This window comes from Zootoca vivipara, chromosome Z (genome assembly GCF_963506605.1).
Source record: "Zootoca vivipara chromosome Z, rZooViv1.1, whole genome shotgun sequence".
Classification (NCBI taxonomy): domain Eukaryota; kingdom Metazoa; phylum Chordata; class Lepidosauria; order Squamata; family Lacertidae; genus Zootoca; species Zootoca vivipara.
Window position 1 is genome coordinate 3,303,320 of NC_083294.1, and position 12,950 is coordinate 3,316,269.

Genomic DNA, 12,950 nt, shown 5'->3' on the forward strand with positions numbered 1-12,950 from the left:
TTCATGGAACTGTATGAATTGATGGAGAGACTCCGGGACCGGGGGAAGAATCGGTGGAAGAAGATTGGAAGAAATTTAAAGTTTATTTAGGGAAGAATTACAGTGGTACCTCGACTTACGAATAACTCTACTTACAAATGTTTCTACTTACGAACGGAGTTCCGTCCGCCATCTTGGATGTGGTTTCGATAGGATTTTTTCTACTTACGAATTTTTAGATAGGGTTGCTTCGATTTACGGATTTTGTCTCCCAATGCATTCCTATGGGATTCCACTTTCAATTTTTTTCGTGCTGAATAAGTGATATATTAGAAACGTAGACGGGAGGGAAAGGAGGAAGTCGACAAAGATATGGAATATAAGATTGATTGAAAATTTAGTTGTTTTTCTAGTTATGTATTGTCATTTATGGTCCGCAGGGTAACGAAGAGTCGGACACGACTAAACGACTAAACAACAACATTGTCATTTATCATGTTTTTTGTATACTGTATGTCATGTTGGTTTTTTTAATGTTTTGTTATTGTAAAAAATCAATAAATATATTATAAAAAGAGAGAGAGAGAGAATGGGAAGAAAAGGGGGGGAGGTAGATGGGGGCGGCTGGCGTCGGGTGACTATGTTTCTATTTTGCTTAGTGTATGTGGGTTTTTTGTAGACGTTTTTTCAAAAGACCAGTTTCTAATCCCAATTCCCTTCCGGCCCCCCAACGCTTTCTATTTTGTCTTGCTTTTTTTTAAAAAAATAAATTCCAGCTGTACTACACCAAAGAGCCCCTGAAATGAATTTGGCTGTGCAAGAAAAATTAATTACGCATTCCAAACCTGGTCGCTGTAGTCCGTCGGGAATCGGCTCCGCACCTCGGGATCTGTAAATAATTGACAGATAATATTAATTGGCTTTGGATTAGCGAGCAAGGAGAGAATCGCACATTAATATTTGATCAGAAGATGATAGCAGGCCTGGCAGGGGATCCGAAAAGGGGCAGCTGAGACGGAGTCACTGATAAGAGAAAAGGAGGGCTTCTCAAAAGCTCTCCTTTTACCCTCTTTCCAGAAAGACAAAAACGAAATTAGAGAGACCTCATGCTTCTGTTAACTTTCGGCTGCTATCAAATGCAAAAAAACCTAACCGGGTGCAAATTGCCAGCGACGTGGGTTGCAAGGCAACAGAGCCCCAGTCGTGCTTAGACTCCTTACAGCAGTGCCTCGACTTACGAACTGAATCCGTTCCAAAGGCACCTTTGTATACAATCATCATCATCATCATCGAATCATAGAATCCTAGAGTTGGAAGAGACCACAAGGGCCATCCAGTCCAACCCCCTGCCAAGCAGGAAACACCATCAAAGCATTCTTGGCATACGGCTGACAGCAACACGTGGCCGGGTCAGCAAGTAGAATCATAGAATCCTAGAGTTGGAAGAGACCACAAGGGCCATCCAGTCCAACCCCCTGCCAAGCAGAAAACACCATCAAAGCATTCTTGACATATGGCTGTCAAGCCTCTGCTTAAAGACCTCCAAAGAAGGAGACTCCACTACACTCCTTGGTAGCAAATTCCACTGTCGAACAGCTCTTACTGTCAGGAAGTTCTTCCTAATGTTGAGGCGGAATCTTCTTTCTTATACTTTGAATCCATTGCTCCGTGTCCGCTTCTCTGGAGCAGCAGAAAACAACCCTTCTCCCTCCTCTATATGACATCCTTTTATATATTTGAACATGGCTATCATATCACCCCTTAACCTTCTCTTCTCCAGGCTAAACATACCCATTTGACCATTTGGGTTGCCTTCTTCTGGATATGTTCCAGCTTGTGGAATTGAACAACAATTACCAGACCTTTAGAAGGCATCTCAAGGCAGCCCTGTTTAGGGAAGCTTTTAATGTTTGATTTCTGTATTTTAATGTTTTGTTGGAAGCCGCCCAGAGTGGCTGAGGGAACCCGGCCAGATGGGCGGGGTATAAATAATAAATTATTATTATTATTACTTGTCTGTATCCTTCTTGAACTGTTGTGCCCAGAACTGGACACAGGACTCCAGGTGCGGTCTGACCAGAGCAGAATACAGTGGTACTATTACTTCCCTTGATGTAGATTCTATTGATGCAGCCCAGAGTTGCATTGGCTTTTTGAGCTGCTGCATCACACTGTTGACTCATGTCAAGTTTCTGGTCTACCTTGACTCCTAGATCCTTTTCACATGTACCGCTCTCAAGCAAGGTGTCTCCCATCCTGTATTTGTGCCTTTCATTTTTGTGCCTTTCATTTCATCATCATCATCATCATCTGAAATTAAAGGAATAGGCTGCAGGACCTGAGGTTTGATATACAGGTGAAACTTGGATAATAATAATAATAATAATAATAATAATAATAATAATAATAAATAACAACAACAATATATGAAATTAAAGGAATAGGCTGCAGGACCTGAGGTCTGATATACAGGTGAAACTCGGTTGATGATGATGATGATAATAATAATAATAATTATTATTATTATTTATTATTTGGGACCCAGGTGGCGCTGTGGTTAAACCACTGAGCCTAGGGCTTGCTGATCAGAAGGTCGGCGGTTCGAATCCCTGTGACGGGGTGAGCTCCCGTTGCTTGGTCCCAGCTCCTGCCAACCTAGCAGTTCGAAAGTACGTCAAATGCAAGTAGATAAATAGGAACCGCTACAGCGAGAAGGTAAACGGCGTTTCCATGTGCTGCCCTGGTTTGCCAGAAGCAGCTTTGTCATGCTGGCCACATGACCTGGAAGCTATACGCCGGCTCCCTCGGCCAATAATGCGAGATGAGCGCGCAACCCCAGAGTCGGTCACGACTGGACCTAATGGTCAGGGGTCCCTTTACCTTTACCTTTAATTTATTATTTATATCCCGCTCATCTGGCTGGATTTCTCCAGCCACTCTGGGCGGCTTCCAACCAAATATTAAAAACAGCACAGCATCAAACATTAAAAACTTCCCTGAACAGGGCCACCTTCAGTTGTCTTCTAAAAGTAAAATAGTCACTTATTGCCTTGACATCTGCCATAGCTGCCAAGTTTTCTCGCAAGGAAGCATAAGGTAATTTCCCTTTAAAAAAGGGAGAACTTGGCAGCTATGATCTGCTGGGAGGGCGTTCCACAGGGCGGGCACCACTACCGAGAAGGAACCCGCTCAGCAGCTGATTGCAAGAGATCGGGAGGGAGTTAAGGGAGCTAGCTCCCAAGAAGCAGGCGTCTTCTAATTTCGTGACTGCTGTCACCATCTGCAGTGTCTTCTAAAAATCAGGTAGCTGTTTTTCTCTTTGACATCGGATGGGAGGGAGTTCCACAGAGCGGGTGCCACCACCGAGAAGGCCCTCTGCCTGGTTCCCTGCAACTTGGCTTCTCACAATGAGGGAACCACCAGAAGGCCCTCGGCGCTGGATCTCAGCGTTCCACAGGGCGGGCACAACCACCGAGAAGGCCCTCTGCCTGGTTCCCTATAACTTGGCTTCTCATAGCGAGGGAACTGCCAGAAGGCCCTCAGCGTTGGACCTCAATGTCCAGGCAGAACGATGGGGGTGGAGACGCTCCTTCAGATATACGGGACCGAGGCCGTTTAGGGCTTTCAATGTCAGCACCAACACTTTGAATTGTGCTCGGAAACGTACTGGGAGCCAATGTAGATCTTTCAAGACCAGTGTTATGTGGTCCTGGCGGCCGCTGCCAGTCACCAGTCTAGCTGCCGCATTCTGGATTAATTGTAGTTTCTGGGTCACCTTCAAAGGTAGCCCCACGTAGAGTGCATGGCAGAAGTCCAAGCGGGAGATAACCAGAGCATGCACCACTCTGGCGAGACAGTCTGCGGGCAGGTAGGGTCTCATCCTGCGTCCCAGATAGACACAGAATTGACCTGCGCCTCCATGGACAGCTGTGAGTCCAAAATGACTCCCAGGCTGTGCACCTGGTCCTTCAGGGGCACAGTGACCCCATTCAGGACCAGGGAGTCCTCCACACCTGCCCGCCTCCTGTCCCCCACAAACAGTACTTGTCTGGATTGTACTTCTGTCTTGTCAGGATTCAACCTCAATCTGTTAGCCGCCATCCATCCTCCAACTGCCTCCAGGCACTTACACAGGACCTTCACCGCCTTCACTGGTTCTGATGAACACCCAGCCCAAACCCCCTGATGATCTCTCCCAGCGGCTTCATATAGATATTAAAAGGCATGGGGGAGAGGACAGAACCCTGAGGCACCCCACAAGTGAGTGCCCAGGGGTCCGAACACCCCAACACCTACTGTTAACTTTAGGCTGTTATCGAATGCAAAAACCTAACCAGTTGCAAACTGCTTAGACTCTTTACAGTGGCACCTCGGCTTACGAATTTAATCCGTTCCGAAGGCACCTTTGTAAGTCGAATAATTCGTAAGTCGAAAAACGCCTTTGGAAAGGCGATTTGCCATAGGAATGCACTGAAAACGGAAAAATTCGTAAGTCGATGCAACCCCATCTAAAAATTCGTACTGTGTATTTCCGCGTATAAGACTCCATTTAACCCAGGAAAATCTTCTCAAAAGTCGGGAGTCGTCTTCTACGCCAGGTCGTATTTCTTATCACTGTATATTCCTGCGTATAATACTACTTTTTAACGCAGGAAAATCTTCTCCAAAGTCGGGGGGTCATCTTATACGCCGGGTCGTATTTCGTATACGGCGGATATATCCCAAATTATATATTTTAATTGGAAAAGTTTGGGGTCATCTTATACGGGTATATCTACAACTGCCACGGTTTCCTTTCGGATGTCGAGGCATTCATAAGCGCGCAGCTATTGCCCCCATCCGTAAGTCGAAAAATTCGGTTGTCAAGTTTTTCGTAAGTCGAGGTACCACTGTATTTTTAAGCAGAGACCTCGAATCTGATCTCCTTTTTTGACAGAATTACAAGCCTGGGAGATGAAGGGAATGCTGTGGATGTAGCCTATCTTGATTTCAGCAAGGCCTTTGACAAGGTGCCCCATGATATTCTTGTAAAGGAGCTGGTAAAATGCGGGCTAGAAAATGCTACTATTCAGTGGATTTGGAACTGGCTGACTGACTGAACCCAAAGGGTGCTCATCAATGGCTCCTCCTCATCCTGGAGAGAAGTGACTAGTGGGGTGCCACAGGGTTCTGTCTTGGGCCCAGTCTTATTCAACATCTTTATCAATGACTTGGAAAATGGGCATGAGGGCATCCTGAGCAAGTTTGCAGACGACACCAAATTGGGAGGGGTGGATAATACCCCAGAGGACAGGATCACACTTCCAAATGACCTTAACAGATTAGACAACTGGGCCAAAGCAAACAAGATAAATTTTAACAAGGAGAAATGTAAAGTACTCCACTTGGGCCAAAAAAATGAAAGGCACAAATTGTTTAACTATTTAACCAAACCAAACCAAACGAAAAACCCCTTATTTATCACAAAGTGCCCAGAGTTGTTGAGCTTTTTGGGGGGAGCTGCTGACCAAAGTTTTGGAGGGGTGCAAAAGTTGCTTTGCTTTTTTGGGGGGAATGCCCCAAAGCTACTGTGCTTTTTTTTGGGGGGGGAGAACAGAAATAAATGACAAATAATACCTTCGCTATAACTAACACGCAGCACCGACATAGTCTGCCAAAGCGCCCAAAAAACCAGCATAGAACGGGTTAAAAATGAATGCTGTTACACCCAATCATCGTCTGCCAAAGCGCCAGGAAAAAACAGCACAAAAAGGGTTTAAAAACCAATCTCTGGCTACCAGCAACAACAACAAAAAAGGATTCGGGTTTTTAACAGTGGAGACAAGCTGTAGCATGAGGAGGAGCGGGAGAACAAATGGGGGGCAAACAACAGCGTGAATGGGCCAATGGGGTGCATGCCAGCAGTGAGGGCTCTGTGTGTCACGTCCGACACGCGTGTCATAGGTTCGCCATCACTGGCTTAGGACTTGGGCAGGTTTAGCCTGGAGAAGAGAAGGTTAAGGGGTGATATGATAGCCATGTTCAAATATATCAAAGGATATAATATAGAGGAGGGAGAAGGGTTGTTTCTGCTGCTCCAGAGAAGCGGACACGGAGCAATGGATTCAAACTACAAGAAAGACGATTACACCTAAACATTAGGAAGAACTTCCTGACAGTAAGAGCTGTTCGGCAGTGGAATTTGCTGCCAAGGAGTGTGGTGGAGTCTCCTTCATTGGAGGTCTTTAAGCGGAGGCTTGACGGCCATCTGTCAGGAATGCTTTGATGGTGTTTCCTGCTTGGCAGGGGGTTGGACTGGATGGCCCTTGTGGTCTCTTCCAACTCTAGGATTCTATGATTCTATGATTCTAGCTTTCTTTCGTTCTTTTTTAATTGGCCGGGCTGTACATCCTAAAGACTTTGTTGGAAGCAAATTCTGCATCTGCTAACAATCGAACCTGCCAATTAACCAATTTATTAGCAAAACAAACTTTGCCTGCGAGGGAACTAGGTTGGGTTGGGGTTTTTTTTCAGTATACGATGTATACATCATAAAATTACCCCACAAGCCTTAACTCCGTCAGAGGGGAGCAGTAATTGAGCAGTAAAGATCGCTTGCAAATCCTTGCTCCCTCCATAATGATCGAAACTTATGAAGGAAATTTTTTGGTTTGTTGCAGAAATTGACAGCGTCTGGTTAACAATGCAGCCTGCATTGCAAGCCCAAAGAATTCACAATATGCTCAGAATTGCGCCCAAATGTTGGTCTGACAACGGGCTCCCTGACTAAATGACAACTCCTTTGCAAAACTGAAGGCATCGAGTTTTTAATCTATTATTGTTGTCATCATAATTGCACTGAAAATACGGAGCCTGGCGATCCTGGAAACACTGCTCGGAAAAGCAGATGGGCGCAACCAAGTTGTTTTGAGATGGTTTGTCGTATAAATTATATCTGTCTAGCTTTTGTTTTGGGTTGCGTCTGTTCCATTTTGTGCAATTGAACTTACTCAGAACTACTGCTTCTTGCATCGAACTACCATGTTTATCCTGAGAAACGATGGCGGAAGAACTTCTGGCTTTTTGGAGAGGGAGGGATGTTACCATAGCTGTCAACCCTCCCTTTTTTTGCGGGAAACTCGCTTATTCCTGCGCCATTTCCCGCTGCTATCTTGGACTGTTAGCTATACAGTTGTGCCTCAACTTACGAATTTAACCCATTCCGAAGGCATCTGTCAGGAATGATACCATCTCTATGATTCTATGTTTCTACTATCTGACCAGGCCACGCGTTGCTGTCAGCCATATGTCAAGAATGTTTTGATGGTGTTTCCTGCTTGGCAAGGGGTTGGACTGGATGGCCCTTGTGGTCTCTTCCAACTGTACAATTCTATGATTCTAATAGTTGTCCCAGCCACGCGTTGCTGTCAGCCATATGTCAAGAATGTTTTGATGGTGTTTCCTGCTTGGCAGGGGGTTGGACTGGATGGCCTTTGTGGTCTCTTCCATCTCTATGATTGTAATAATTCTAAGGTTAATCTATGTACGGTGGCACTCAAAAGCACGATGATGTAAGAAGTGCAACGTTATGAGGAGCTAGCAAATCAACATTCAATGAGAGTGTCTTGAAGTAAAACTCTGGGCATTCAACATGTCCGTCTGCATGCAAAAACCCAGCACTCAATGAAAGAGGTGCTGTAATGAAGCTTGGTGTTTAAAACGGATTCATTAATTCTAGACACAAGGTAGCATGGATAAAAGATGATAAGCAGAGCCCCAGTGAATCCTTCTGGGAAGGCCACGAGCAAGCCCACGAGTTTAAATATATTTTAAGTCTACTTAATATTCAGAGGGCATTTTAAAAATAAGAATACACTGGTACGAGAGCTCGGGTCTCCACAGCAAGGGACCTCATCAAACCGAGGACCAAGTTTTTAATCAGGGCTCTTTCTCTACAACTTTCTCCAACTTGGTGTCATCCTGATGTTCTAGACTGCATGACTATTCTGGAAAGGCTTAGGGGAGCCGGAGTCCAAAATATCTGGAAGGCACCATACTGGGGAAAGCTGATCTTCATGAGAGGTTCGGCTTGCAACTGTAAACTTCTATGTTGTTGTTTAGTTATTGAGTCATGTCCGACTCTTTGTGACCCCATGGACCAGAGTACGCCAGGCCCTCCTGTCTTCCACTGCCTCCCGCAATTTGGTCAGACTCAGGTTGGTGGCTTCGAGGACACTGTCCAACCATCTCGTCCTCTGTCGTCCCCTTCTCCTTGTGCCCTCCACCTTTCCCAACATCAGGATCTTTTCCAGGGAGTCTTCTCTTCTCATGAGGTGGCCATTGGAGCCTCAGCTTCACGATCTGTCCTTCCAGTGAGCACTCAGGGCTGAGGAGATACAATAGCCATCTTCAAATACCTGAAGGGTTGTCCCATGGAAGATAGAGCAATCTTGTTTTCTTCTGCCCCAGAGAGCAGGACCTGAACCAATGGATTCAAATGGCAAGCAAGGACCTAAACCTTAGGAAGAACCTTCTGACAGTGTTGTTGTTGTTGTTGTTGTTGTTGTTGTTGTTGTTGTTGTTGTTGTTGTTGTTTAGTCGTGTCTGACTCTTTGTGACCCCATGGACTAGAGCAAGCCAGGCACTCCTGTCTTCCACTGCCTCCCTCAGTTTGGTCAAACTCATGTTGGTAGCTTCAAGAACACTGTCCAACCATCTCATCCTCTGTCGTCCCCTTCTCCTTGTGCTCTCCATTTCCCCCAGCATCAGGGTCTTTTCCAGGGTCTTTTCCAGCATCAGGGTCTTTTCCAGATATTCCTTGAGAGGAATATTCCAGATATTCCTTGAGAGCATACATATTTTTGTCTCTTCTCATGAGGTGGCCAAAGTCTTGGAGCCTCAGCTTCAGGATCTGTCCTTCCAGTGAGCACTCAGGGCTAATTTCCTTCAGAATGGATAGGTTTGATCTTCTTGCAGTCCATGGGACTCTCAAGAGTCTTCTCTTCTCATGAAATAGGCAATGTCTTGGAGCATGTTCGTAGCTTTGAGAACACTGTCCAACCATCTCGTCCTCTGTCGTCCCCTTCTCCTTGTGCCCTCAATATTTCCCAACATCAGGGAGTCTTCTCTCCTCATGAGGTGGCCAAAATATTGGAGCATGTTGGTGGCTTCGAGAACACTATCCAACCATCTCGTCCTCTTTCGTCCCCTTCTCCTTGTGCGCTCAATCTTTCCCAACATCAGGGAGTATTCTCTTCTCATGAGGTGGCCAAAGTCTTGGAGCTTGTTTGTAGCTTCGAGAACACTGTCCAACCATCTCGTCCTCTGTCGTCCCCTTCTCCTCGTGCCCTCCATCTTTCCCAACATCAGGGTCTTTTCCAGGGAGTCTTCTCTTCTCATGAGGTGGCCAAAGTATTGAAAGTACTCAAACCGAAGCGTACTTAAACCGAGCTATGACTGTATACACAACACAATCCTATGCAAGCTTACTAAGAAGAAAATTTCAGCTTGCTTACTTTCCCTGACCCTGCTGTCTTGTGTGTGTCTTTTAGAGTTTATTTACAGGTTTTTAAAGGGTTTATCGCTTACCCTGAACATTCAAAAAAGGATCAAAATTAGACCAGGCTAGCTTGTGCGTGGTATTCCACCTCAAACTGGACTTTTGTTCTGACTCCGGGACCAGGGGGGGAAATCGATGGAAGAAGATGAGAAGAAATTTAAAGTTTATTTAGAAATGAATTAGTAATTTTTACTAAAAGATTTGGAAGTATAAAGAGGTTGTGAAAGTGTATTCGTCGAGTTGTTATTATTATATATCAAGATTTAGTTAAGTGTTATTATTGTATTGAGTTTTAAGATTTTATAAGAATAGAATTGTATTTTGAGATCATCATAAGTGATTATAAGATTGATAAGTTAATAAGTGATATAATTTGTTTCGATAATTTTTAAGAAGAATGGAATCAAGATATGGAAGTACTAAGGAAGTAATATAATGAAACGCAGTGTGGAGGGACTGGAGGAAGTTGACAAAGCTAGAATTTCTTGATAGAAGAATGCTTGGATATTTCTTTTTCTTTTATTGTAGTGCTTGTAATTTGTTTTGGTGTATACCTGGTGTGGTTTTTGTGTTTGCTGTATGTTGCATTTTGTAAAATCAATAAATATGCATTTTGTTAAAAAAACAACAACTGGAATTTTGTTCCTTCGCATAACAGTCGTCTGGAGACAGGACGACTGCAAAACGGCATTAAACTACTTATTATAAAGTACCTTTTGGAGTAATAGATCTGGGTTTGTTCAGGCCTAGTGCTGTTCACTATTTATCACATACCCAACTGAGCTTTAATTTGCCAAATGCAGTTAATATATTTGTTAATGCAGACCATTGTTAATGCCCAGCGGTAGGGAAACATCCTTAACAAAGCCCTTAAAAGCTGAAATTTGTGGGGGGGGGGGTAATCGCATTCTGAAATTTCATGCCATATAAGACACTACCTGCCCTGCCCTGCAAGCCGCAGGGTTAATCCCAAACTGGAACCTGATTTAATTTTCCAGCTGACAGGGTGGGAATCCGCTGAAAGTTTACGACTGCTCTTTTCTGGGACCATTTTCGTGTCACTTGGATAGCAAAATTCAGCAAATCAAGAGACCACAAGGGCCATCCAGTCCAATCCCCTGCCAAACAGGAAACACCATCATAGAATCACAGAATCATAGAGTTGGAAGAGACCCCAAGGGCCATCCAGTCCAAGCCCCTGCCAAGCAGGAAACACCATCAAAGCATTCTTGACATATGGCTGACAGCAACGCGTGGCCGGGTAAGCTAGTAGAATCATAGAATCATAGAGTTCGAAGAGACCAGAAGGGCCATCCAGTCCACCCCCTGCCAAGCAGGAAACACCATCAAAGCATTCTTGACATATGGCTGACAGCAACGCGTGGCCGGGTAAGCTAGTAGAATCATAGAATCATAGAGTTAGAAGAGACCAGAAGGGCCATCCAGTCCAACCCCCTACCAAGCAGGAAAAACCATCATAGAATCCTAGAGTTGGAAGAGACCACAAAGGCCATCCAGTCCAACCCCCTGCCAAGCAGGAAACACCATCAAAGCATTCTTGACATATGACTGACAGCAACGCGTGGCCAGGTCAACCAGTAGAATCATGGAATCATAGAGTTGGAAGAGACCACAAGGGCCATCCAATCCAACCCCCTGCCAAGCAGGAAACACCATCAAAGCATTATTGGCATATGCCTGTCAAGCCTCCACTTAAAGACCTCCAAAGAAGGAGACTCCACCACACTCCTTGGCAGCAAATTCCACTGTCGAACAGCTCTTACTGTCAGGAAGTTCTTCTAATGTTGAGGTGGAATCTTCTTTCTTGTAGTTTGAATCCATTGCTCTGGGTCCGCTTCTCTGGAGCAGCAGAAAACAACCTTTCTCCCTCCTCTATATGACATCCTTTGATATATTTGAACATGGCTATCATATCACCCTTTCACCTTCTCTTCTCCAGGCTAAACATACCCAGCTTCCTAAGCAGTTTCGCATAAGGCATCGTTTCCAGGCCTTTGACCATTTTGGTTGCCCTCTTCTGGACACGTTCCAGCTTGTCAGTATCCTTCTTGAACTGTGGTGCCCAGAACTGGACACAGTACTCCAGGTGAGGTCTGACAAGAGCAGAATACAGTGGTACTATTACTTCCCTTGATCTAAATGCTATACTCCTATTGATGCAGCCCAGAGTTGCATTGGCTTTTTGAGCTGCTGCATCACACTGTTGACTCATTTCAAGTTGGTGGTCTCCCAAGACTCCTAGATCCTTTTCACATGCAGTGCTCTCAAGCCAGGTGTCACCCATCCTGTATTTGTGCCTTTCATTTTTTTGCCCAAGTGTAGTACCTTACATTTCTCCTTGTTAAAATTAATATTGTTTGCTTTGACCCAGTTGTCTAATCTGTTCAGGTCATTTGGAAGTGTGATCCTGTCCTCTGGGGTATTAGCCACCCCTCCCCATTTGGTGTCATCGGCAAACTTGCTCAGGATGCCCTCAAGCCCATCGTCCAAGTCATTGATAAAGATGTTGAAGAAGACTGGGCCTAAGACAGAACCCTGTGGCACCCCACTAGTCACTTCTCTCCAGGATGAAGAGGAGCCATGGATGAGCTCCCTTTGGGTTCGGTCAGCCAGCCAATTCCAAATCCACTGAATGGTAGCATTGTCTAGCCCGCATTTTACCAGCTTCTTTACAATAATATCATGGGGCACCTTGTCACAGGCCTTGCTGAAATCAGGAATAGCATAGTTACTTCTCTCCAGGATGAAGAGGAGCCACCCTTTGAGGATGTCCCGTTCCTCAAACCCTCTGAACTTCCATCGGGAGAAAGCCGCACTCGCAAAGCTCAGGCGAGTAGATCTGTTAGGACTCATTTCACAACCACCTTCCTAGCAGAGCCCGGGTTCGCTCAGAAGACAAAGTCAGGCTCTCAAGGATAGAAGCTTAGAACAGTGATGGTGAACCTATGACACGCGTGTCAGACATGACATGCAGCGCCCTCACTGCTGGCATGCACCCCATCGGCCCATTCGCGCTGTTGTTTTTGTCGTTTCCCCCCATTTGTTCTCCCGCTCCCCCTACCGCTTGTCTCTGCTACAGCTTGTCTCCACTGTTAAAAACCCGAATCCTTTTTTGTTGTTGTTGTTGCTGGTAGCCAGAGATTGGTTTTTTAACCCTTTCTGTGCTGTTTTTTCTGGCGCTTTGGCAGACTATGATTGGGTGTAACAGCGTTCGTTTTTTAACCCATTCTGTGCTGGGTTTTTTGGGCGCTTTGGCAGACTATCTCGGTGCTGCGTGTTAGTTCCAGCAAATGTATTATTCGTCCTTTATTTCTGTTCTCTCCCCCCCCAAAAAAAGTGCAGCAGCTTTGGGGTATCCCCCCCAAAAGGAAAGCAACTTTGGTACCCCCCCCAAAAAAACCTCCAAAACTTT

At 45.2% G+C, this 12,950-nt stretch overlaps 1 protein-coding gene across 1 annotated transcript in view; it reads right to left on the minus strand.

The window, feature by feature from the left end:
* Positions 1-12,950, minus strand: part of DENND1A (DENN domain containing 1A) — a 264,483-nt gene that overhangs the window by 216,556 nt on the left and 34,977 nt on the right. The window contains exon 3 of the mRNA XM_060270319.1: positions 825-868. Within this exon, the coding sequence (XP_060126302.1) occupies positions 825-868 (44 nt within the window). The remainder of the gene's footprint in view (positions 1-824; positions 869-12,950) is intronic.